Source organism: Arachis stenosperma, chromosome 3, assembly GCF_014773155.1.
Source record: "Arachis stenosperma cultivar V10309 chromosome 3, arast.V10309.gnm1.PFL2, whole genome shotgun sequence".
Taxonomy (NCBI): Eukaryota; Viridiplantae; Streptophyta; class Magnoliopsida; order Fabales; family Fabaceae; genus Arachis; species Arachis stenosperma.
In genome coordinates, this window is record NC_080379.1 from 75,965,141 (window position 1) to 75,991,532 (window position 26,392).

Below are 26,392 nucleotides of genomic sequence, written 5' to 3' on the forward strand. Positions count from 1 at the left end.
GCCCAAACTGGCATCAAAGCTGGTGTTTAACTCCAGAAAAAGTCTCTACACATGAAAGCTTCAATGCTCAGCCCAAGCACACACCAAGTGGACCCCGGAAGTGGATTTTTACGTCATTTACTCATTTCTGTATACCCTAGGTTACTAGTTCACTATTAATAGGACCTTTTGATATTGTATCTCTACCTCATGACACTTTACACATTTCTTACTGTACCTTCTACGGCATGAGTCTCTAAACCCCATGGTTGGGGGTGAGGAGCTCTGCTGTGTCTTGATGGATTAATGCAATTACTATTGTTTTTCATTCAATCACGCTTGCTTCCATTCTAAGATATCACTTGTTCCTCAACTTGATGAATGTGATGATCTATGACACTCATCATCATTCTCACCTATGAACGTGTGCCTGATAACCACCTCCGTTCTACTTTAGATTGAGTGGATATCTCTTGGATTCTTTAACCAGAATCTTCGTGGTATAAGCTAGAATATATTGGCGGCCATTCTTGAGAATCCGGAAGGTCTAAACCTTGTCTGTGGTATTCTGAGTAGGATTCAGGGATTGAATGACTGTAACGAGCTTCAAACTCGCGATTGTGGGGCGTTAGTGACAGACGCAAAAGAATCACTGGATTCTATTCCGACATGATCGAGAACCGACAGATGAATAACCGTGTGTGACAGAGCGCGTTGAACATTTTCACTGAGACGATGGGAGGTAGCCATTGACAACGGTGAAACCCTACATACAACTTGCCATGGAAGGAGCCTTGCGTGTATGAAGAAGAAGACAGTAGGAAAGCAGAGATTCAGAAGATAGAGCATCTCCAAAACCTCAACCTGTTATCCATTACTGCAAAACAAGTATTTATTTCATGTTCTTCTACTTTTCACAATTAAACCTGAAAATTATTGATATCCTGACTAAGAGTTACAAGATAACCATAGCTTGCTTCAAGCCGACAATCTCCGTGGGATCGACCCTTACTCACGTAAGGTATTACTTGGACGACCCAGTGCACTTGCTGGTTAGTTGTGCGGGATTGCAAAAGTGTGATTGCAATTTTATGCACCAGAGATGGCAGCCAAAAATAATAATGCAAGGAGGATGCTTGGTGACTATACTACACCTACCTCCAAATTTGATGGAAGAAGCATCTCAATCCCTGCCATTAGAGCAAACAATTTTGAGCTGAAACCTCAACTAGTTGCTCTACTACAACAGAACTGTAAGTTCCATAGACTTCTATCAAAAGATCCCTACCAGATTTTAACTGAGTTCTTACAGATCTATGAGACTATTAAGACTAATGGAGTAGATCCTGAAGTCTACAGGCTCATGCTTTTCTCCTTTGCTGTAAGAGATAGAGATAGAATATGGTTGGATTCACAACCTAAAGATAGCCTGGACTCATGGGATAAGCTGGTCGCGGCCTTCTTGGCTAAGTTCTTTCCTCCTCAAAAGCTGAGCAAGCTTAGAGTGGATGTTCAGACCTTCAAACAAAAAGATGGTGAATCCCTCTATGAAGCTTTGGAAAGATACAAGTAGATGACCAAAAGGTGTCCTTCTGACATGCTTTCAGAGTGGACCATTCTAGATATATTCTATTATGGCCTATCTGAGTTCTCTAAGATGTCATTAGACCATTCTGCAGGTGGATCCATTCACCTAAAGAAAACGCCTGCAGAAGCTCAAGAACTTATTGACATGGTTGCAAATAATCAATTTATGTACACTTCTGAGAGGAACTCTGTGAATAATGGGACGCCTCAAAGGAAAGGAGTTCTTGAAATTGATGCTCTGAATGCCATATTGGCTCAGAACAAAATGTTGACTCAGCAAGTCAACATGATTTCTCAAAGTCTAAATGGATGGCAAAATGCATCCAACAGTACTAAAGAGGCATCTTCTGAAGAAGAAGCTTATGATCCTGAGAACCCTGCAATAGCAGAGGTAAATTATATGGGTGAACCTTATGGAAACACCTATAATTCATCATGGAGAAATCATCCAAATTTCTCATGGAAGGATCAACAAAAGCCTCAACAAGGATTTAATAATGGTGGAAGAAATAGGCTTAGCAATAGCAAGCCTTATCCATCATCTTCTCAGCAACAGACAGAAAATTCTGAGCAGAGCACTTCTAATTTAGCAAACTTAGTCTCTGATCTGTCTAAGGCCACTTTAAGTTTCATAAGTGAAACAAGGTCTTCCATTAGAAATTTGGAGGCACAAGTGGGCCAGCTGAGTAAGAAAATCACTGAAACTCCTCCTAGTACTCTCCCAAGTAATACTGAAGAGAATCCAAAAAGAGAGTGCAAGGCCATAGACATAATCAACATGGCCGAACCTAGGGAGGAAGGAGAGGACGTGAATCCCAATAAGGAAGACCTCATAGGACGTCTCTCAAGCAAGAAGGAGTTCCCTATTGAGGACCTAAAGGAATCTGAGGCTCATATAGAGACCATAGAGATTCCATTAACCCTCCTTCTACCATTCATGAGCTCTAAAAACTATTCTTCCTCTGAAGAGGATGAAGATGTAACTGAAGAGCAAGTTGCTCAATATCTAGGAGCCATCATGAAGCTGAATGCCAAATTGTTTGGTAATGAGACTTGGGAAGGTGAACCTCCCTTGCTCATTAATGAACTAGATACATGGATTCAGCAAACTTTACCTCAAAAGAGACAAGATCCTGGCAAAATTCTTAAAACCATGTACCATAGGCACCATGACCTTTGAGAAGGCTCTGTGTGACCTAGGGTCAGGCATAAATCTTATGCCACTCTCTGTAATGGAGAAGCTGGGGATCATTGAGGTACAGCCTGCCATATTCTCATTGTAAATGGCAGACAAATCAGTAAGACAAGCTTATGGATTGGTAGAGGACGTGTTAGTGAAGGTTGAAGGCCTTTACATCCCTGCTGATTTCATAATCTTAGACACTAGGAAGGAGGAAGATGAATGCATCATCCTTGGAAGACCTTTCCTAGCCACAGTAGGAGCTGTGATAGATGTTAACAGAGGAGAATTAGTCCTTCAATTGAATGGGGACTACCTTGTGTTTAAGACCCAATGGCGTTCTTCTGTAACAATGGAGAGGAAGCATGAAAAGCTTCTCTCAGTACAGAGTCAAACAGAGCCCCCACAATCAAACTCTAAGTTTGGTGTTGGGAGGCCACAGCCAAACTCAAAGTTTGGTGTTGAATCCCCACATCCAAACTCTAAGTTTGGTGTTGGGAGTCTACAACATTGACCTGATCACCTGTGAGGCTCCATGAGAGCCCACTGTCAAGCTATTGACATTAAAGAAGCGCTTATTGGGAGGCAACCTAATTTTTATTTATCTAATTTTATTTTTCTTTTATTGTTCTTTTATGTTTTATTAGGTTCATGATCATGTGGAGTCACAAAATAAATACTAAAATTAAAAACAGAATCAAAAATAGTAGAAGAAAAAGCACACCTTGGAGGAAGGGCTTACTGGCTGGCGTTCAACGCTAGAACAGAGCATAGATCTGGCTTTAAACACTAGAAACAAGCAGCATCCTGGCATTTAAACGCCAGGAATACACCTTGAGGAAAGCTGGCGCTAAACGCCAGAAACAAGCATGGAACTGGCGTTCAACGCCAGAAACATGATGCGAATGGGCGTTGAACGCCCAAAACAAGCATGAAGCTAGCGTTCAACGCCAAATACAAGCATCAACCTGACGTTGAACGCCAGGATTGCATGCAGAGGGCGTTTTACACGCCTCATTGGTGAAGGGATGATAATCCTTAACACCTCAGGATCTGTGGACCCCACAGGATCCCTACCTACCTCAACTCACCCTCTCTCTCTTTTTCACACAATCCAATAAACACTCTTTCCCAAAACCCTTCACCAATCACCTCAATCTCTCTTCCCCATCACCTATTCACCACTCACATCCATCCACTCTTCCCCAAAAACCCCACCTACCTTCAAAATTCAAAATCTCTTTCCCACCCAAACCCACCCTAAATGGCCGAAACTACTCCCTCTTCCTTCACTATATAAACACCTCTATCCCTCTTCATTTTCACACACCACAACCCTCTCTTCTTCACCTTGGCCAAAACCAAACACTTCTCCCTTTCCTCCATATTTTCTTCTTCTTCTTCTTCTTCTTTCTTCTCTTGCTCGAGGGCGAACAATATTCTAAGTTTGGTGTGGTAAAAGCATAGCTTTTTGTTTTTCCATAACCATTGATGGCACCTAAGGCCGGAGAAACCTCTAGAAAAGGGAAAGGAAAGAGAAAATCTTCCACCTCCGAGTCATGGGAGATGGAGAGATTCATCTCCAAAGCCCATGAAGACCACTTCTATGATGTTGTGGCCAAGAAAAAGGTGATCCCTGAGGTCCCTTTCAAACTCAAGAAAAATGAGTATCTAGAGATCTGACATGAGATCCAAAAAGAGGTTGGGAAGTTCTGACCAACCCCATTCAACAAGTCAGAATCCTAATGGTTCAAGAGTTCTATGCCAAAGCATGGATAACTAGGAACCATGATCAAAGTATGAACCCGAACCCAAAGAATTATCTTACAATGGTTCGGGGGAAATACTTAGATTTTAGTCCGAAAAATGTGAGGTTGGCATTCAATTTGCCCATGATGCAAGGAGATGCACGCCCCTACACTAGAAGGGTCAACTTTGATCAAATGTTGGACCAAGTCCTCATGGACATTTGTGTGGAAGGAGCTCAATGGAAAAAAGACTCCAAAGGCAAGCCGGTTCAATTAAGAAGATTGGACCTCAAGCCTGTGGCTAGAGGATGGTTGGAGTTCATCCAACACTCCATCATCCCCACTAGAACCGATCCGAAGTTACTGTGGATCGGTCCATCATGATCCATAGCATCATGAATGGAGAGGAAGTAGAAGTTCATAAAGTCATCTCCCTTGAATTCTACAAAATAGCCGAAAAATCCTCCACCATGGCAAGGCTAGCTTTTCCTCATCTTATTTGCCATCTATGTTACTCAGCTGGAGTTATTATAAAAGGAGACATCCCCACTCATGGATCCCAAGAGACGCATGAGGAAGCTCATCACCAAGAAATCCCAGAAATGCCTCAAGGGATGCACTTTCCTCCCAACAATTATTGGGAACAACTCAACACTTCCCTAGAAGACTTATGTTACAATGTGGATTAATTAAGGGTGAAACATCAAGAGCACTCCATAATTCTCCATGAAATTAGAGAAGATCAAATAGCAATAAGGGAGGAGCAACAAAGGCAAGGAAGAGACATAGAAGAGCTCAAGGACATCATTGGTTCTTCAAGAAGAAAGCGCCACCATCACTAAGGTGGACTCATTCCTTGTTCTTATTTCTCTATTCTTTTTTTGGTTTTTATGCTATATGTTTGTTTATGTTTTGTGTCTCTACTTCATGATCATTAGTAAGTAGTAACTATGTCTTAAGGCTATGAATAATTCCATGAATCCTTCACCTCGTTTAAATGAAAAATATTCCTAATTCAAAAGAACAAGAAGTACATGAGTTTCGAATTTATCCTTGAAATTAGTTTAATTATATTGATGTGGTGACAATACCTTTTGTTTTCTAAATGAATGCTTGAACAATGCATATTTTTGATCTTGTTGTTTATGAATGTTAAAATTGTTGGCTCTTAAAAGAATGATGAACAAAGAGAAATGTTATTGATAATCTGAAAAATCATGAAATTGATTCTTGAAGCAAGAAAAAACAATGAAAAAGCAAAAGCTTGCAAAAAAAAAGTGGTGAAAAAAAATAATATAAAAGAAAAAGAAAAAGCAAACAGAAAAAGCTAATAGCCCTTAAAACCAAAAGGCAAGGGTAAAAAGGATCCAAGGCTTTGAGCATCAATGGATAGGAGGGCCCAAGGAAATAAAATCCATGCCTAAGTGGCTAAATCAAGCTGTCCCTAACCATGTGCTTGTGGCATGCAGGTCCAAGTGAAAAGCTTGAGACTGAGTGGTTAAAGTCATGATCCAAAACAAAAAGAGTGTACTTAAGAACTCTGGACACCTCTAATTGGGGACTTTAGCAAAGCTGAGTCATAATCTGAAAAGGTTCACCCAGTTTTGTGTCTGTGGCATTTATGTATCCGGTGGTAATACTGGAAGACAAAATGCTTAGGGCCACGGCCAAGACTCATAAAAGTAGCTGTGTTCAAGAAACAACATACTTAACTAGGAGAATCAATAACACTATCTGAAATTCTAAGTTCCTATAGATGCCAATCATTCTAAACTTCAAAGGATAAAGTGAGATGCCAAAACTGTTCAGAAGCAAAAAGCTACAAGTCCCGCTCATCTAGTTAGAACTAATATTCATTGATATTTTGAGCTTTATAGTATGTTCTCTTCTTTTTATCCTATTTGATTTTCAGTTGCTTAGGGACAAGCAACAATTTAAGTTTGGTGTTGTGATGAGCGGATAATTTATACGCTTTTTGGCATAGTTTTTAGGTAATTTTTAGCAGGATCTAGCTACTTTTAGGGATGTTTTTATTAGTTTTTATGTAAAATTCATATTTCTGGACTTTACTATGAGTTTGTGTGTTTTTCTATGATTTCAGGTATTTTTTGGCTGAAATTGAGGGACCTGAGCAAAACTCTTATAAGAAGGCTAACAAAGGACTGCTGATGCTGTTGGATTCTGACCTCCCTACACTCGAAATGGATTTTCTAGAGCTACAAAACTCCAAATGGCGCGTTCTCAACAGCGTTGGAAAGTAGACATTCAGAGCTTTCCAGCAAACTGGCACTCAACGCCAGTTCCATGTTTTATTCTGGAGTCAAACGCCAGAAACACGTCACGAACCAGAGTTGAATGCCAAAAACACGTTACAACTTGGCGTTCAACTCCAAGAGAAGCCTCTGCACGTGTATAGCTCAAGCTCAGCCCAAGCACACACCAAGTGGGCCCCAGAAGTGGATTTTTGCATTAATTACTTACTTCTGTAAACCCTAGTAGCTAGTCTAGTATAAATAGGACATTTTACCATTGTATTAGACGTCTTTGACCATTCGGTCTTTTGACCACATCTTTGGTCTCGGTTTTATTCTATTGTTCATCTTAGGAGACTATTAATCACGTTTTTGGGGCTGGCCATTCGGCCATGCCTGGACCACTATCACTTATGTATTTTCAACGGTGGAGTTTCTACACACCATAGATTAAGGGTGTGGAGCTCTGTTGTACCTCGAGTTTCAATGCAATTACTACTATTTTCTATTCAATTCAGTATATTCCTATTCTAAGATATTCGTTGCACTTCACCATGATGAATGTGATAATCCATGATACTCATCATCATTCTCACCTATGAGCGCGTGACTGACAACCACTTCCGTTCTACCTTAGACTGGGAGCATATCTCTTGGATTTCTCAATCAGAATCTTCGTGGTAGAAGCTAGAATTGATGACGGCATTCATGAGAATCCGGAAATTCTAAACATTGTCTGTGGTATTCCGAGTAGGATTCAGGGATTGAATGACTGTGACGAGCTTCAAACTCGCGATTGTTGGGTGTGATGACAAACACAAAAGAATCAATGAATTCTATTCCGACATGATTGTGAACCGACAGATGATTATCCGTGCTGTGACAGAGCATTTGGACCATTTTCACTGAGAGGATGGGATGTAGCCATTGACAACGGTGATGTCCTACATACAGCTTGCCATGGAAAGGAGTAAGAAGGATTGGATGAAGGCAGTAGGAAAGCAGAGATTCAGAAGGAGCACATCATCTCCATACACTTATCTGAAATTCTCACCAATGATTTACATAAGTTTTTCTATCTTTATTTTCTATTTATTTACTGTTATTATTCGAAAACTCCATAACCATTTATTATCCGCCTAACTGAGATTTACAAGATGACCATAGCTTGCTTCATACCAACAATCTCCGTGGGATCGACCCTTACTCACGTAAGGTTTATTACCTGGACGACCCAGTGCACTTGCTGGTTAGTTGTGCAAAGTTTTGAAGTTATGTTTGGACCATGGTATCATGCACCAAATTTTTGGCATCATTACCAGGGAGAGAACGAACATGAATGCCATTATTAGAGATCAAAATTTTGCGTATCACTAGTCTTTTCTTTAGGAGTTGATTAGGACTTGAGGAATCAAATTGATTCATCCACTTGACTTTCCTCCATGGTTAGAGGTTAACTAAGTGGGAGCAATGAACAATTTGTGGTCATAGTTGAGGAGGATAACTAGGATAGGATTTCTAGTTTTCATACATTGCCAAGAGCTTTATTAGTTGTTAGTTTATTTCTTTTGCAATTTACATTTCTTGTCTATTATCTCAAAAACCCCAAAGTACATCTCATAACCAATAACAAGAACACTTTATTGTAATTTCTAGGGAGAATGACCCGAGATTCAATACTTCGGTTTATAAATTTAGGGGTTTGTACTAGTGACAAACAAATTTTTGAATGAAAGGATTATTGTTTGTTTAAAAACTATACTTTACAACGAGACTTCATTAGTAAAATTCTAGACCGTCAAAAATCCAATCATCACCATGACCTTGACAGGCGGGATTAACTTGCCGTCCCTATCAGGTGCATGGCGTCTCAACAATATTAGTATAAAATAATATATCAGTGGTTTCAGAAATCTTTTTCAGTACTCGGTAAAGCCATCACTCTAATTTGAGCCCTAGACTCGTCTCAAACATCACCAAATCCATAACTCCACAATTCATTATATCAATCGTCATTATAGTACTCTGCCATCTCACTCAACTAATCCACCCTCAGTAGTCTAGAAACCTAAGGCTACGTTTTCTAAATTTTTTACCAGAAAATATCTAATCAAACTCACTTAGAGCATTTTCTATGATTCAAAGCCTAAAAACAAGCTTACTTGGAAGTTTACAAGTTAATTGGAAGGTAAAACGATTAAAATAAGGTTTTTATTGGAAAACAGGACAGTGTGCATACACATAGAGTTGTGCGTACGCACGTCCAGAAGAATTTGTGCGTACGCATAAAGGTGAGCGTACACACACAAGGTAAAATTTTACATTTTGTGTGCACGCATGGATACGTGCGAACACCCTTAACAGAAGACACTTCCCAGCTTTTGCGTACGCTTGATGTTGTGCGTACGCACAACTTACAAAACTCTCTGGGTGTGTATGCACCCCAGAGAGTGCGAACGCTCTCAACAGTACGTAGGCATATCCCTGTATGTACGTGCGCACAAGAGTGTGCGTATGTACGTTTTAAAAAATTTACAAGGTGTGCGTACGCACAAGTGAAAACAAGGCCTCTATTTAGAGCACATGCACAACAGTGTGTGTGGGCACACAAACCAAAAATCACAAATTTTGCAACATCACAAAAATTCATATTTTTTACACCAACTTCTAACGATCATATCTTTTTCTATAAAATTTCAATTTCCACGAAATCTTTACCATTTTAAATCTCTTTGAATTATCTTTAATTTGATATAAAATTCAATCAATTTCAAAAACTGTAGCTCAAGATATGATCTGCCAAAGTTGGCCCAAAATTCGTTTTTACCAAAAACCTTAAAACTCAATTTTTTTTTACCAAAACTCTCAATTCAATACCAATTTCTCTATATCCAAACCAGTCCTAGTGCATCTAAATCATATCCACATATCTTCCAATTCCTTCCAAAACTTACCAATTTGCATTTCCATTATTTTCACACCTAATCATCTTTCAATCTATTAATCTCTCAAGCAATATTCAACAACATAACACATCAATAATTCCTCATACATAAATTCATCACTTACCACCCATCATCATCATAATAGTCATCCACCAGCAATCATAGTTCAACCTCAATAATTTATCATCACGCAATATTAAATAAAAAATCAACACCATTTATGAACAACAATCGCATTACAACAATTATCAACAATCAATCTAGTCCTATCCTAAGGTCCACTAGCTTAAGTATCCGGAAATATTACATATTACATAGAAGAAACCAAAACCATACCTTGGTCGATTCCCAATATGTGCAAAACACCAAAATTAGACTCCAACAAGTCTCAACTCACCAACAAGCCACTAATTCAAGAACCAATGCTCCAATAATCACAATTTCAAGCTAGACATACATAATTTATCACAAATTAATACCTAGGATTTTTAAATATACAATTTCACAAGGATAAAGAGTTTTCTTACCTTCTCTAATGGTGTTTGGGGGTACAAACCACCAATTATCCATCCTTAGATACCACCTAATTAATTGAAAACACAAAATCTACTCAAAACAAAAATCTAAAATTTTGAATTTCTTAGAGCAATAGAATGGAGAGTGAAATTTCAAATCTTACCTACACAAGTTGGATAGAACTAACGGGTATAGTGAGAGCTTCACGTAGCCGCAAATAGCACGCGAATTGAAGCACAATAGCTCGAGTTATGATCAAATGAAGTTGGATGTGAATAGTGCTTTTGGAAACCCTTACTCTCTTCCTCACTTGGCAGCTGCTATTGTGTTTGTGTTATGAGGTGGGAAGTGGCTGAAATGGCCATTAATGAGGGTATTTATATGTTAGGCTTGGGCCCAACCTGGGCCTGGTCCAATCTGTTAGCATTTTTGGTCAGTTTGGCCCAACTTTGGGCCAAACCTTTAAAATTAGTGCCCGGTTTCCAACTTTAATTATTTCTCTAAGTTTTTCTACAGTTTTTACTGCTCTCATATAATACTAGACAAATTTAAGCCAGTACTGCCAGATAATTTACCGGTACGCATTTTTACGCAATTTTTGACAGAAAATTACATTTTCCAACTCAGAAAAATCTATTGAGTCCAAAAATCATATTTAAATTTTCTAATTAACATTCTAAATTTTTGGGTTCTAATTTGGGAAATTAATTAAATTTAATTAAGTGGTTAATTAATTGTGGTTCTTACATTCTTCTCACCAAATTAGAAATTTGTCCTCAAAATTTGGTTTACCCATCGTCATTATTAAATGTTCCCTCAACATAAACCTACCTCTCATCATTCATCTTTTCCTTCCTCTACGTCAACTCAATTCCTATTTATATCCTTTATTCTTATTTATAATGCCATATCTTAATCGAATTCAAGCCTATGTTGTACTCATCCTTCTCACTCTTGGCTCTTTTCAGTGTACCTCAATACAATATAAGCATTTCAATTCAATGTTCCTCAAATCTATCTTGCGAAACCCACAATTTAATCATTACCATCTACGCACAAATTCAATTACACCTATAATCATCTCCACAACCTATCCTGCATCAATCTAATCTTACAGCCACTGTTAAACTTAGTTTCTTAGATATCCTTACTTACCTTAACTCACTAAACTCTTCAAGTATTCAAGCCTAAGATACGTCTAGTCACCATCTACTACCTCTATTCACAACTATTATGTGCCATTGCATTCCAAAAGCTTGTGCTGCGCCACTCTAATTTTTAGCCATTAATTAATTAACTAATCCCATTATTCAGTCAAGTCATAACTTATTATCATATTACAAAACCTAGGCATACTTCTGAACTTGCTCAACATGACCCAAATAGAGTTTACGCTCATCCTAAAACTAAGTCATAACTTAGGGCCTTGTAGCATCTCTCTGCCTAACTATGGTCTTATTAAATCCTCAATCTCAGTAATTGTATTACCTAGGACCTCAACAACAACTAGGGTATCTACTCAGGATATCCATCTTTAAGTACTACACTATAGCTCGACATACTAAACAACCAATGAATTTTCACGTATCATAACTAAGATCAAATGTCACTCAATGGCAAACCCGATCAAAATTCAAGCCTAAATTCAAGCCCACTTGTTTTTCTCCTTTTCTACTTGCCTCTACACCTAATAATTCACCAGGTACCAAACGTTATATCAATTACCCTAGAATCTACATGTAAAACCCAAAATTAAATGTGGATATCCTCATGTGGTATCTTAACCAAAAATCATAGTCCTTTAGTAGTTTCATCCATCTTCATGGAGGCAGATCCCTCTTTTCTCTACATCTTCAACATAGTACAAATGCAGTAGGCTCCAGATCATGAGTTAGAGAATTCACTTCGTATGGCCTCAACCATCACAACGCATAAACCACTACATCTTAATGTTACATCGAAAGGCACTCCAAGATTTCCAACGAAGCATTATCGAAAATCCCAACTGGTTCATGGGTTTCTAGCAACACCAACATTAGTTCTGTAGTTAATCTTTCTTTCAAGTTTTTGAGGAAATTTTCCCCTCAATTTGACGTCCATACCAATGGAGCATCCTTGCGCGACAATTTAGGTAGAGGTAATGCCATTTACAAAAGCAAGGCTTCACAACTCCTCATGATGTCGCACGCTTACAAGTTTCGTCATCCGTGTTCGTAATTCATGTCCTAAGGAATTAACATATCGATGGTTGCGTATAAGGATTGGATGCTAAGTCGAAATGAGCTCAATTTATCTGAAGGGATACGAAACTCAAAAGAGAACAAACAATTTGAATGGTATCCATAAAAAATTGAAAAGATACATTGTGTTGTGATCAGATAAGGTTGTAGAAAATAAAAAATGCATCAGAAAGAGAATTAGAGTGCACCTCAAGAAAGAAATTCCAAATTAAAAGTCTTTGGAGGAAACAATAAAGCAATTTGGATCAAAATATGTCTGTGCTAATTTTTAAAAAAATCATGAGCCCGTGAATAAAGATGATTCATCACAATAGTAATTTTCCTCACACTTGATTGGGTCGAAACGAGTTTAGGCTCATGTCAAGGAGTACGAGTTTCGCGCAAGGACACATGCAAGCAAGGGTTTGATTTAGGAAACGTTCAAATTTATTATCATGAAGGTTCGCAGAATAAAGTACTTCAACTCAGGTTACAAAAGAAAGACAGATAGGGTCATACGTATTTATTGGTAATCTCTCTCTCGTATTAGGTCTCCCATTGCCATCCTCCTTCGCCTTTATCTGATGGTAACCAGATCTTAAATCAAATTTTGAAAAACTCCAGCTCCTTGCAACTGATCCATTAAGTCATCTATCCTCGGCAATGGATACTTTTTCTTCACAGTCACTTTGTTCAACCGTCGGTAATCTACGCAGAGTCGCATTCACCGCCAAGAGTATATCACCCTCATCTACAACTGTCTCTCCTTCCACGAAGTATTCGGCTACTTAATATCACCAACCTAATTCAAGTCGTTAAAGTACTTCATCTTTCATAATTCTACTGTGTCACTCATTAGTTGTCACTAAGAATCTAAATAGTTTGGTTGCTTCCGCCAAAATTATCTTCTCCTATTGGTTCCTCTGACGCTTAGTTTGGTCAGCCCTAACAGCAACGTTCCATAAAATAAAATTGAAATAAACTCTGGTCCTAAGCCTGACGTTTAATCTGATATTCCTAGTTCTAAATCCTTGTCCCCATCATAAGTTAGTAAGGAGAGTTGGGTTACAACATCCTACAATGTAATTAAAACTCAGTTTTCATTCATTACCTCAAATTGGAGATCCTTAACCCCATCGATGAGACCGACCCGCACCCTGGTCTTTCCTGTAAGGACAACATATAGAGATATGCCCTAACAATCTACAGCGGTAACATCCACTGAACCCAGCCATGCACGATGCTTCTAGATCGTATCTTCTACATCTCAGGCGCTTTAACTCCTCTTGTTGAGCCTATGCCTCTTTACCTCCCCCTCTTGCCTGACGATATTGGTCATTGTTAATCCCTTCGATATGCCCTTGACCTTGGGATTCCTGAGGGGCATGTCTACCCCTCTTGAAGTTTTAGCCTCTTGATGGAACATACTTCCCACTATCTTTGCTACTAGTACCATCATGATCATCTCTCACCAAAGCCATCTTCTTGGCATCATCTTTAATAATTCCTGACTTATTCACCAATTCAGAGAATCTTTGAATCTCTAATGGAACCACAACAGTCATAATAGTGTCCCTCAGACCTCCTTGGTACCTTTCACACTTCCAACCCTCATAAGACTCAGGGGCTCCTCGACATACCCTTGAGAACCTACAGAGCTCTTCGAACTTACTCGTATACTCGGCCACAGACATTGAACCTTGCTTCAGCTGCATAAGCTCTAACTCTCTAGCCTCCCTCACTGACTCAGGAAAATACTTCCTGTAGAAAGCAGTTCGAAACAACTCCTATGGAATATCCATATTTTGTAGTTGCAGAAATCGACACTCTCTTTGCCACCAATGCTGAGCTTCTTCCACTAATTGATATGCCATAAACTCTACGAACTAATTATTTGGGACATGCTGTGTTCGTAATGCATACTCTTCAGCTTTGAACCAGTTGTCTACTTCAATAAGATTTGTTGTTCCCTTGAAAATTGGGGGATTAACTTTCAAGAAAGCAGTTAGTGCCATCGGAACAACATCCAAATTGGTCCCGGTCCCTTCTTCATTTTCATTTCCAACTGGTCATCTTATCCTTTCCACAGCTTGAGTCGTGGAAAATAACATTCGCTTGCATAGAGTTAGCTAAGTTAGTCATCACAGCCATAAAATTGACCTAGTCATTAGTGGGTTGTTATCCTCACAATCTCTCCGTGTACGTGACTGATCTCGTCCGTGAGATGCCATTGATGGAGAATTTTTGTCGGTAAAGAATTTCACAAAAATAGTTACGTTACAAGTATAGTTCTAAACCAACAATGAATCCTTACATCAAAGTTTAATATGGTTGTCACTAGTTCAACCCCAATAAAATAGCCGAGAGTATTAATCCCGGGTCGTTCTCCCTAGGAATTACAATGAAGTGCTTTATTATTGGCTATGAAGGAATATTTTGGGGGGTTTTTTTATAAGGAACAAGAAATGTTAATAGCAAAAGAAATAAGCTAACAATAAAGAAAACTCTTGGCAAGGGATGAGAACTAGAAGTCCTATCCTCATTGTCATCGTCAATTGTGATAAGAATTGTCTATTGCTCCCACTTAGTTAATCTCTAATTATGAAGGAAAGTCAAGTGGATGGAATTGGTTCTTGTCCACAAGTCCTAGTCAAATCCTTAAGAAAGACTAGCTTTAGTGGCATTCAAGTCAATTAGCAACTTCCAATTATCAATTAACAAGAGACTTTGACAATTCAAGAGTCTCCAATTGCTCAACTCAAGCCAAGAGAAGAAAAACCTAACTCATGACTAAAAAAAACATTTCATCAAACACATAAAGGACAATAAAAGTAAACATCATCAATTGCAAGAATTAAAGGAAGCTATAACTAATCAAAGTAAGAAATTAACAATAGAAATCAAGGCAAATATAAAAAGACATGGAAATCATAAATTACATTAAAAGGAAATAAAAATCAACAGAAGAGTTCATAAACTAAAATTGACAAAATAAAGGAATTAACAAAAGAAGTAAAATGATAGAACAAATAAAAGTAAAAGGAAAATTAAAGCAAAGGAGGAATGAGATCTAGATCTAAAAGAAAGAAAACTAAGAACCCTAAATCTAGAGAGAGGAGAGAGTCTATTTCTAGAATTCTACATCTCTCTCCAAACTAAAGTGTATGAGTCAATGAATGAATCCCCTCTCATCTTCCTTCACTCCCACCCTATTATCCTCGAATTGGGCTTGAAACTGGGCCAAAAACCAGCTCAGAAATCGCCCCCAACGATTTCTCTTTAGTGAGGCACGTGCCGCTTGTCACGCGTACGTATCAGCCACGCGTACGCCTCACTTTAAGGATGCATTGGTCACACGTACGTGTCATGTCACGCGTACGTGTCATGTCACGCGTACGCGTCGTTCGGAATATGGCGCAATCACGCGCACGTGTCGTCTATGCGTGTGCATTGGCATCAGCTTCTCAAATATTCATTTTCTTGTGTTTCTTCCACTTTTGCATGCTTCCTTTCTATCCTCTAAGCCATTCTTGCCTTATATATCCTGAAATCACTTAACAAACACATCATGGCATCGAATGGTAATAAGAGAGGATTAAAAATTAGTGATTTTAAGGCCTTGGAACCATGTTTTCATTCATAGCACAAAATTAGGAAAGAATCTTAAAACCATGCAAATTATATGAATAAGTGTGAGAATAATTGACAAAATCCACTAAATTTAGCACAAGATAAACCCTTAAATTAGGGTTTATCATCCTCCCCACCCTTAAACATTAGCATGCCCTCATGCTAAGCTCAGGAGAAGATATAAAGAGATGAAGAGGGATGGTAGGATTTATTAAATGTAACATGCAATGCAACCTATCTATATGAATGCAATTAAATATTTTTACCTACTTGGTTAAAAGTAAATCAATCTCCAAGAACATATATAAGCCAGTAGGGCTAAGATAGTATGATAATTCATGAATTCCACTAATTCAAATCTCAAAATGAAGTACAAATAGACTTGCAAGAAGAAAGCTCATGAAAGCTGAGAACAAGGAGTTGAGCATCAAACCCTCACCGAATGTGTATTCGCTCTAGTCGCTCAAGTGTATAGGGTTGATCCACTCAATTCTCCTCTAATCATGCTTTCTATGATTTGTTTTTCATCTAACAATCAACAATTATTTCATGCATGCATACATATATCATGAGGGCTTATCCATAGGTTGTAATAGCGTTAGGGTCAAGGTGAGGTTATATTTGGTCAAGTGGACTACAATTTGAATCTTTGATTAACATAAACTTCCCACCTAATCTAATACAATGGCGTACGCGAACCCCACATTTTCGTACAACTGTACCAACAAGTGCACTGGGTCGTCCAAGTAATACCTGGGCGAGTCAGGGTCGATCCCATGAGGATTGTGGTTTGAAGCAAGCTATGGTTATCTTGCAGGTCTTAGTCAGGCGGAATCAGAAGGTTTATGTGTTTTAATGATAAGGGGAAACTATTCATAAAAGAAATAAAGTAAAAGGTCTAATATATAAACAGAGATAGGAATAGAGTTGAGGATTGGAGTTACTTTGTATTTCTGAATTAACTCTGTTATTATTGCTCTCTTTGCTTATGAGTGATTTTTTCAATGGCAGGCTGTATGTGATTGACTTTGGTTTGAGCAGCTGCTAATACTTCTCCAGATCTGAACCCCAGGTTTAGTGCATATCCATTCTGATGGAGGGTGAAGCTCGTACAGTCCATTCTTCTTAATGATCCTACTCAAAATGCCACAGACAAGGTTGGATCTTTCGGATCAGAGAATGATGCTTCTTTGGATACTAGCCTCTACCACAGAGACCTTAATCTCTGCAGAAATCAGCTGAACTGATGTCTCGATAAGTCCCCAACGAAATCGTGAATTAGCCGTCTGAGAGACGTATATTCAAGCTGTTGGTTCATCATTGTCCGATGAAAGACGCACTCTCAACCCATGTAGACGCAGGTGTTTGTCAGGCACGTTCATCTTAATGTGATGAACAGAGCTGATTGTCAATGATCATCCTACTCACCATGTTGAAGTACGAATATATATCTTAGAATTAATCAAACACAGATTAAAGAGAAACAATAGTACTTTTATTAATTCATAGGACTCAGCAGGGCTCCTCCCCTCAACCTAGGAGGTTTAGAAACTCATACTGAAAGTAAAATACAATGTAAAACTCGAAAATAGCAAAAAGAGATCTGTGTAACATAAATCTAATCCCTTAAATACTAAACAAATGATTAATAAAGGTAAAACAGTCTATTTAGTGCTAAAATTCACTTCTGGGGCCCACTTGGTCAGTGTTTGGCTAAGATTTGATGAGATCCACAAACTAGGGGACTCTTTGGGCGTTGAACGCTGGCTAGGGGGTCCTCTTTGGGCGTTTGCACGCTGGTCTCTGCTTTTGGGCACTGGACGCAAGAAGGGGATAGGAAGCTGGCATTGGACGCCAGTTTTGGGCCTTCTAATCCGAAGTAAAGTATGGACTATTATATATTACTGGAAAGCTCTGGAAATCAGCTTTCATAGCCGTTGAGAGAACTCCATTTGGACTTCTGTAGCTGCAAAAAAGCTCTTCTGAGTGCAGGTATATCAGATACAGATAGCATCTGCAGTACTTTCTCTTTCTTTGAATCAGACTTCTGCTCCAGCTCCTTGATGAGCGGATAATTTATACGCTTTTTGGCATTGTTTTTAGGTAGTTTTTAGTAGGATCTAGCTACTTTTTAATATATTTTTATTAGTGTTTAAGCAAAATTCATATTTCTGGACTTTACTACGAGTTTGTGTGTTTTTCTGTGATTTCAGGTATTTTCTAGTCGAAATTGAGGGACCTGAGCAAAAATCTGATTCAGAGGCTGAAAAAGAACTACTGATGCTGTTGGATTCTGACCTTCCTGCACTAGAAATAAAATTTTTAGAGCAACAGAAGTCCAAATGGCGCGCTCTCAATTGCGTTGGAAAGTAGACATCCAGGGCTTTCCAGCAATATATAATAGTCTATACTTTTCTCGAGTTTTGACGACGCAAATTGGCGTTCAAACGCCAACTCCCTGCCCTATTCTGGCGTTAATCGCCAGAAACAGGTTACAAGCTAGAGTTAAACGCCCAAAATAGGCTGCAAACTGGCGTTTAACTCCAAGAAAAGTCTCTACACATGAAAGCTTCAATGCTCAGCCCAAGCACACACTAAGTGGACCTGGAAGTGGATTTCTGCATCATTTACTTATTTCGTAACTCTAGTAACTAGTTTAGTATAAATAGGACTTTTTACTAGTGTACTCAAATCTTTGGAAAAATTATTGGATTATCTTTAGAACATCTTTGGAACATTTTTCCTTAGATATTGGGGGCTGGCCTCACGGCCATGCCTGTACCATCATCACTTATGTATTTTCAATGGTGGAGTTTCTACATACCATAGATTAAGGTGTGGAGCTCTGCTGTTCCTTGAGTATTAATGCAATTACTACTATTTTCTATTCAATTCATGATTATTCTTGTTCTAAGATATCCATTCATACACAAGAACATGATGAATGTGATGATTATGTGGCGCTCATTGACGTGGCAGAAATTGGCAGGTTAAGAAGTTATTAATAGAGATGCGTTGCAAGTACAGTCCTTAACCAACCGAAAATCCGCTTATTAATTTAGAAGGGTTGTCACAAAATTTAAATTAAAATACTGGGAGTATGAGTCCCATGTCGTCTCCCAACGAGTTGCAGAGAGATGTGCTATTTTATCAATCAGGTGTTTTCAAAAATGGTTGAGTTGAATAACAGGAAACTAAAATAGAGAATTTAATTAATTCTAAATAAAAGCCTTGACTGGGAGTAGATTAGTTGGAAGCCCTATTCTTGTTGAAGTACTCTCAAGATTAAATTGGTAATTGAAGATTGCTCTGTTTAATTACCCCTTACTAGGAAAGGGAGAGTCAAACAAGTTGGATTACTGTTTCTATTCACAAGTCCCAATCCGCTCATTGAAAAGAATTTGTGTTAGTGACTAGAGGGCATTCTAACAATGAGCCCAATTACAATTTCTCCTTTAAGTACCCCAACTCAAGGGTTCCTTTCAATCAACTCCCCATCAAGTAAGGGAACTACTTGCTCATTGTAAACGTAGAACTCATAACATAGGAAAGGGAATTAAAAAGAGACATGATAAATAATAATGAAAAAGATTAATTAAAAATAAAAATAGTCTATATTAATAACTTGTAAAAATAAGCCAAAGTCAACTCTAGAGGGATTAAAAATATGGAAGAATAAACATAAAAAGTAAATAACAAAATAAGATGACTAGTACCGGAGGTAGACTCTTCTCAAAAGCTAAAGCCAAAATCATCCAATGATAATTATGAATGCTCAAGTGAGTGAAAAACCTAGGGGAGGAGTAAATCCAGATCTAAAACTAAAAATTGTGCAGAATGAATTGTTTTTTTCATTTCTGCATGTTCCCTGACTCTAATATGTAATTCCAGGCCGAAAACTGGGTTGAAATCCGGCCCAGAAACTCTGCCAGCGACTTTTGAAATTCTGCAGATCGCGCACGTCACGTGGACGTGTCATTCTCGCGGACGCGTCGTTCGGCGTTTTTCTTTTCCATGCGAGCGCGTCGTCCATGCCTCTGCGTCGTTTTGCTTTTCCTATCCGCGCGTCCGCGTCACTCATGCGGCCGCGTTACTGCGAATTCCTTTCTTCCGCGTGGTCGCGTCGCTGACACGTACGCGTCACTTCTCGCTGGTCATCTCCTCAATTTGTATTCCTTCCATTTTTGCATGCTTCCTTCCCAATCTCTCACTCATTCATGCCCTATAAAGCCTGAAACACTTAACACATAGATCACGGCATCAAATGAAATAAAGGGGAATTAAAATACCTAATTAAAGGGTCTCCAGGAAGTAAGTTTTCAATCATATAATAATTTTAGGAAGGAATTATAAATGCATGCTAATTATATGAATAAGTGGGTAAAGACCATGATAAAACCACACAATTAAACATATTGTAAACCATAAAATAGTGGTTTATCATCCTCCCCACACTTAAACATTAGCATGTCCTCATGCTTAGTTGAAGGAGATAGAATAAATGAGTAGGAACATGTAAAAACTCATGCAATGCAATGCAACCTATATATGTGAATGCAACTATATGATTCTTGTCCACTTGATCAAGAATATATAAGCTCTTCAAACAATGACAAACCAAGTTTCACTAATTCAATTCTAATTTAGTAAGAACAGATAAAAATGCAAGAAGTTTGCTCATGAAAGCGGGGAACATATAATTTCAAGCATTGAACCCTCACTGATGATGTATGTATACTCTAATCTCTCCAGTGTATAGGGTAATCACTCTATCCTTCTCTAATCATGGTCCCTAAATTTTGTTCTTCTCCTAACCAATCAACAATATTTAATATACCAATGCAACATCATGAGGTCTTTTCAGGGTTGTAATGGGGCCAAGGTAAGGGTAAGGATACATATATGGTTAAGTGAGCTTATAAATTGAATCTTTAATTAACTCAAACTCTAACATAACCTATGTATTTTATATAACTATGGAGTTCGTACCTAGCTACCCAGAATTCTCTTTCACATTCCATACTCATGTATCAACTGTTTATTTTAATTTTATCCTACATGCATTGACCTTTGAATTCTTAACTCAACATTGGGGAAAATTGTGTCCCCTTATTATTATTATTATTATTATTATTATTATTATTATTATTATTATTATTATTATTATAAAACATAGCTTATCAATGCACATAGATTTTCGATTTTCATAGTTTCACATGAGTAGGTGTCCAAATTCCTATTATATTATCATAACATATCCCCTTATTATCTTTTGTTCCCACAATTTCCCATACTTAATTAGCACACACAATTCTATCTTAAGCTAACCAAAGATTCAAATTGGGGTATATAATTGTTTTTTTGCTTAAGGCTAGTAATGTGGTAAATTATAGAACAAATGGGATTTAAAGGCTCAAAGTGGCTAACAAAGGTAATTGAAAGGGTAGGCTTAATTTGGATAAGTGAACTAAACAATTAATGGCCTTAATCATATGCAGCATATAAATATATTAAACATTAGACATATAAGATGGAACAAAATATAGGTTACAATCATAGAGAAGTAAACACACAAGAATAAAAAAAATATGGTTAAATAATGTAACCATGCATAAAGGCTCAATTCTCACAGGTTGTGTGTTCTTTAGCTTTAAAAATCATGTTCCAAATACAACTTCAAGCAATTTTAACATAAGAGTTTTAATTAAAATTAGTGAAATTTTGTTCCAAAGATAGAGTTTTAGAAGAAACTTATTGTCCTTTCAATCAAGTAGAACATGCATGCAACTAATCTATTACTATGTAATTTATCCTATTCTAAAAGAAAGAAAAACTAACTAAATATCCTAATTTATTGGTGTTTAGGAAAGAAAAATTACCTTCAGAAGTCAGGTACTGACCGACCTCCCCACACTTAAGGATTTGCACCGTCCTCGGTGCCATCTGTCAGGAACAGCGGTGGGCTGGTGGCAGTGTCTCCACAGTCAGGACCGTCGTGGCTCCCTGTGCTGGTGAAAGAAGTGGAGTCCAGAGTGCCTGGATCGTCATCGGGTCGGTGATTGCCTGTAAGTAGCTCCTTGAGGTATTTGAAACGGCGGTGGTTGCGGCGCTTTCGGAGCTTTGCTTTCTTTTCTTGTTGGTCCAATCGCTTCAGTATTTGGTGCAGCAGCTGACTAGTAGATGGTGGAGAAGCTGCAGCATCCTCTGTGGACTGGCTGGTAGTGGCAAGTTGTGGCCTGAGATATCTCCCGTTAGGGACATACTGATCATCCCGTGGAAGAATGGCTTTGGTGTCTCCAGCTCTGTAGGATACTCCGGCTGCTGAGATAAGATCAGAGACCAAGGCGGGGAAAGGTAGGTTGCCCACGATCTGCACATGTTCCATAGCATTCCGGATATGTCTTGGTAAATTAAGAGGCTGGTCTGTGAGGATGCACCATAGTAGAACGGCCATGTCTGCCGTGAAGGAGGACTCTTGAGTACTCAGAAAGACGTAATGGGACATAATCTGTGCCCATACGTGAGCCTCTAAGGTGAGTGCGGAAGCCGAGATTCCCTTAGGATAGGAACGATGGTATCCGAAGATCCATTTGCTGAAAGGCGTCCAATCTTTCTAGAGCAGGTGGGAGATCTAAGGTTTGCTATATGGCCTCTTCTGTAATGGGGACTTGCTTCTGGCATAAATAAACGGACTGTAGAGTCGGCAGGTGGAAGTTGGAGTAGAACTCAACAACCCAAGAAAGATTAACCTGTCGTGGCTGTCTCTGTAAGAATCCCCAATGTCTTTGTGCAATTTGTGGCTCAACAAATTCAACAATACGAGGCGGAAGGATAAGAAGGTATTCATTGTTGTAATTTCGAGCTGCCAGAATAGGAAACATCTGCTCACAGTAGCGATTTAGGAATCGTGCAGTGTCCTTTGCTGGGAAGGCTCTCTCCTTTTCATCAACCTTGATAATCCTTTTAATTCTTTTTGTTGAGGGCTTGACTGCAGTTGAAGAAGGCTCTGCCACTAATGATCTCTTCGTTCCTTTCCTTGCGGTGGGTTTAGGGGTAGCTTTCTCTTTGCCTTTCTTGGTGGCCATTCTGAAAAAGGGAAGAGAAAGTAAGTTAAATCCAAAGCGATAAAGCAAGGAAGGGGACTGAGTGAGTGATAATCAGTGCATGGTAAAGATGAATGAAATAAACACATGGTCATGACAACATGTGAAAATATCAAGAAAGGGAATAGAATAAGTGCACGATAAGGAAGTAGATACAAGATGTTTATTGGCATGCCGGCAAGGGCATGAATAGCATAGACCAAGCATCACTTCGTAACAAACTATCACGTTTGTATTGGCAATTAAATTCGATTAATAAAATAGTAAAGGGAATTTGTGAAAAGCATGCATTGAATAGTAGAATATGATAATGTAGAAAAGTGCATAATGTCATACGGGCTTTTTCACAAACACATAACATGCATGGTAAATAATCCAATGAAAATAATAAATGGAACATGCAAGCAACCCCTTTAAAAATATAATTGCCAAATAATTAAGAAACAATCCACAATGACCAAATAAGTTTCCAACAACAATAAAAAGGAAAAAGAAAAAGAAAACATATGCAATGAAAGTAAAAAAAAAAAAAGAGAAAGGAAGAAGAAAACATAAATAAAGAAGGAGAATAGAAAAGTAAAGAGGGAAGAAGAAAAGAAAAACCTTGGTAATGGTGGGAAGAGAGAGAAAGTAGAAAGTGAGAAGGAGGGAAGAAGGAAGAAGGGGGAAGAAAGAAATAAGGAGGGAAAAGAAAAAGTATGATTGGGGGAAGAGAAAGATAAGATATTTGGCAAATTAGGATAAGCTGTGCGGCGCAAGCGACGCAGACGCATTGGTGACGCGTTTGCGCGAAGGCGCATTAAGTTAATCGACGCAAAAGCGTCGGTCACGCGGACGCGTAACTCAGGTTATGCTACTGGCGCGAGGGCAGCCTCGCACTTGCACAACTCTCTGTTCGAATTTTTATTTTTGCCAAATTTTGGGTGACGCGAACGCATGGGTCATGCGCTCGCGTGAGTGGCCAGTAAAGGGATATGACGCGGACGCGCAAGCCATGCGTCCGCGTGGAAAGACTTTGTGCGTTCAGCACCGATCCAGCACCACTCTAGCACAACTTTCGGTCGTGCACCCATGTTACGTCGAATTTTAGGGCAGGTGGCCGTGTGAGTGACACGGACGCGTGGGAGGCCAATTTTCGCACTTGACGCAGACGCGTCAACGACGCGGTCGCGTGGGATGATTTGTGCCAAAGGCACGCCTCCAGGCACGCTCTCGCGTGACTCTTTGTTCAATTCCCCTTTCTTCAAAACGCACTAGTGACGCGGACACGTCAGCGACGCTTACACGTCGCGTGCGTAAATTTTTTTTATGCAAATGCAATATGCAAATGAGGTGCAAGATAGTGGCAGTAGTATGGAGAAGAGTTATAGATGAGGGAAGTGAAAGAGAAGAAAAGGAATGATCATACCGTGGTGGGTTGTCTCCCACCTAGCACTTTGCTTTAACGTCCTTAAGTTGGACGCTTCAGTGGCTCAGTTTTCAGTTGCGAGTGGATCCTCCAGGAGGAAGATCTCTAACTCCTTGTTTTTCGTCGCCTTCTCACCATGGTAGAGCTTCAAACAATGTCCATTAACCTTGATGAGTTCAGAGCTTGAAGGGTGACTTAGATGAAAAACTCCGTACAGCTCAGCTCTCTCGACTCTATATGGACCTTCCCACCTTGATCGCAGTTTGCCTGGCATGAGCCTCAGTCTAGAGTTGTAAAGAAGAACCAAATGCCCAGGTTGGAACTCCTTTCTCTTGATGTGTTGATCATGTACAGCCTTCATTTTCTCCTTGTACAGTCTTGAGTTCTCATAAGCTTCTAGGAGAAGGCTCTCCAATTCTTGTAGTTGCAACTTCCTTTCAGCATTGGCTTTCTCAAATCCCATGTTGCATTCCTTTACTGCCCAAAAAACTTTGTGCTCCACCTCAACTGGAAGGTGACAAGCCTTTCCATAGACTAAGCGGAAAGGACTCATCCCAATGGGTGTCTTGTATACTGTTCTGTATGCCCAGAGTGCATCTTGTAGTCTGGTGCTCCAGTCCCTTCTATGAGGTTTGACTATCTTCTGTAAGATGCGCTTTATCTCTCTGTTAGACACCTCGGCTTGCCCATTAGTCTGAGGATGGTAGGCTGTTGCTATTTTATGAATGATCTCATGCTTCTTCAGTAATCCTGTTAGTCTCCTGTTACAAAAAATGGGTGCCTTGATTGTCCACTGTCTAAGATTTTTCTAGCTGTTCTTTGAGGGCCAAAATGTCCTCCACTCTCAGATGAGTGACAGGCCTCTAAAATGGACTGGAATTCTAAATGAGGCACACACCTTCTAATTACCTGGTCAGCACCACATTTCCACAAATAGGGGTCATCCCATATATAGTATTTAGACTCGCTTTTCAGCTTGTCTCTTTGGTGCTGAGTAAAGTGTGGAAGAAAAGTGCGGCTAACTAGATAATTAGCTACAGGTGCATACCAAGGGATTACCTCAGATACTGCTTGTAAGTTATCAAATGGAAAATTATCAGCTATAGGAGTGGAGTCATCCTTAATGTGTTCAAGGCGACTCAAGTGGTCTGCCACTAGATTCTGGGTACCACTCCTATCCTTTATTTCTAAATCAAATTCTTGTAGTAGCAGTATCCAACGTATAAGCCTTAGTTTGGATTCCTTTTTAGCTAATAAATACTTTAGAGCTGCGTGGTCTGAATACACTACTACCTTAGTACCAAGTAAATAGGCTCGGAATTTATCCAGAGCAAAAATAATAGCAAGAAGCTCTTTTTCAGTAGTAGTGTAGTTAGACAGAGCGGCGTCTAAAGTTTTAGATGCATAAGCAATAACAAAAGGGTCCTTACCTTCACATTGAGCCAGTGCTGCTCCAACTGCAAGGTTGGAAGCATCGCACATGATTTCGAATGGCTGGCTCCAGTCTGGTCCTCTCACAATTGGAGCTTGAGTCAGGGCAGTTTTCAGCTTGTCAAACGCTTGTTTGCAATGCTCACTGAACTCAAACTCAATATCTTTCTGCAGTAATCTGGATAGGGAAAGTGCTACCTTACTAAAGTCCTTAATGAATCTTCGGTAAAAACCTGCATGGCCAAGGAACGAACGGAATTCCCTCACAGAAGAGGGGTAAGGCAAACTAGAAATAACATCCACCTTTGCTGGATCTACAGAAATGCCAGTATTAGATACAACATGTCCCAGTACGATTCCTTGTTTAACCACAAAATGACATTTTTCAAAATTC

At 39.0% G+C, this 26,392-nt stretch overlaps 2 protein-coding genes and 1 non-coding gene across 3 annotated transcripts; all 3 read right to left on the reverse strand.

Moving 5' to 3' along the window:
* Positions 1 to 1,474: 1,474 nt before the first annotated feature.
* On the reverse strand, positions 1,475 to 1,582 carry LOC130972232 (small nucleolar RNA R71). The gene has a single exon (XR_009083424.1). It is a non-coding gene; the product is annotated as a small nucleolar RNA R71 (small nucleolar RNA).
* Positions 1,583 to 13,832: 12,250 nt separating this feature from the next.
* Positions 13,833 to 14,441, reverse strand: LOC130966274 (uncharacterized). Its single transcript, XM_057891062.1, has 2 exons — positions 14,328 to 14,441; positions 13,833 to 14,213 (listed from the first exon to the last, which is right to left on the reverse strand). Exons 1-2 carry the CDS (start codon positions 14,439 to 14,441, stop codon positions 13,833 to 13,835), a joined length of 495 nt encoding a protein of 164 aa, XP_057747045.1.
* A 10,190-nt stretch (positions 14,442 to 24,631) lies between these two features.
* On the reverse strand, positions 24,632 to 25,030 carry LOC130966276 (uncharacterized). The gene has a single exon (XM_057891063.1). It carries the CDS (start codon positions 25,028 to 25,030, stop codon positions 24,632 to 24,634), a length of 399 nt encoding a protein of 132 aa, XP_057747046.1.
* Between the last annotated feature and the right edge of the window lie 1,362 nt (positions 25,031 to 26,392).

Excerpts from the sequence above, each read along its gene's own strand:
- LOC130966274 (XM_057891062.1), bottom strand. The coding sequence starts at position 14,441 with ATGGCACTAACTGCTTTCTTGAAAGTTAATCCCCCAATTTTCAAGGGA. Across the intron at positions 14,214-14,327 it reads ATGCATTACGAACACAGCAT|GAGTTGTTTCGAACTGCTTT; the intron begins GTCCCAAATAAT and ends GATATTCCATAG.
- LOC130966276 (XM_057891063.1), bottom strand. The coding sequence starts at position 25,030 with ATGGGATTTGAGAAAGCCAATGCTGAAAGGAAGTTGCAACTACAAGAA.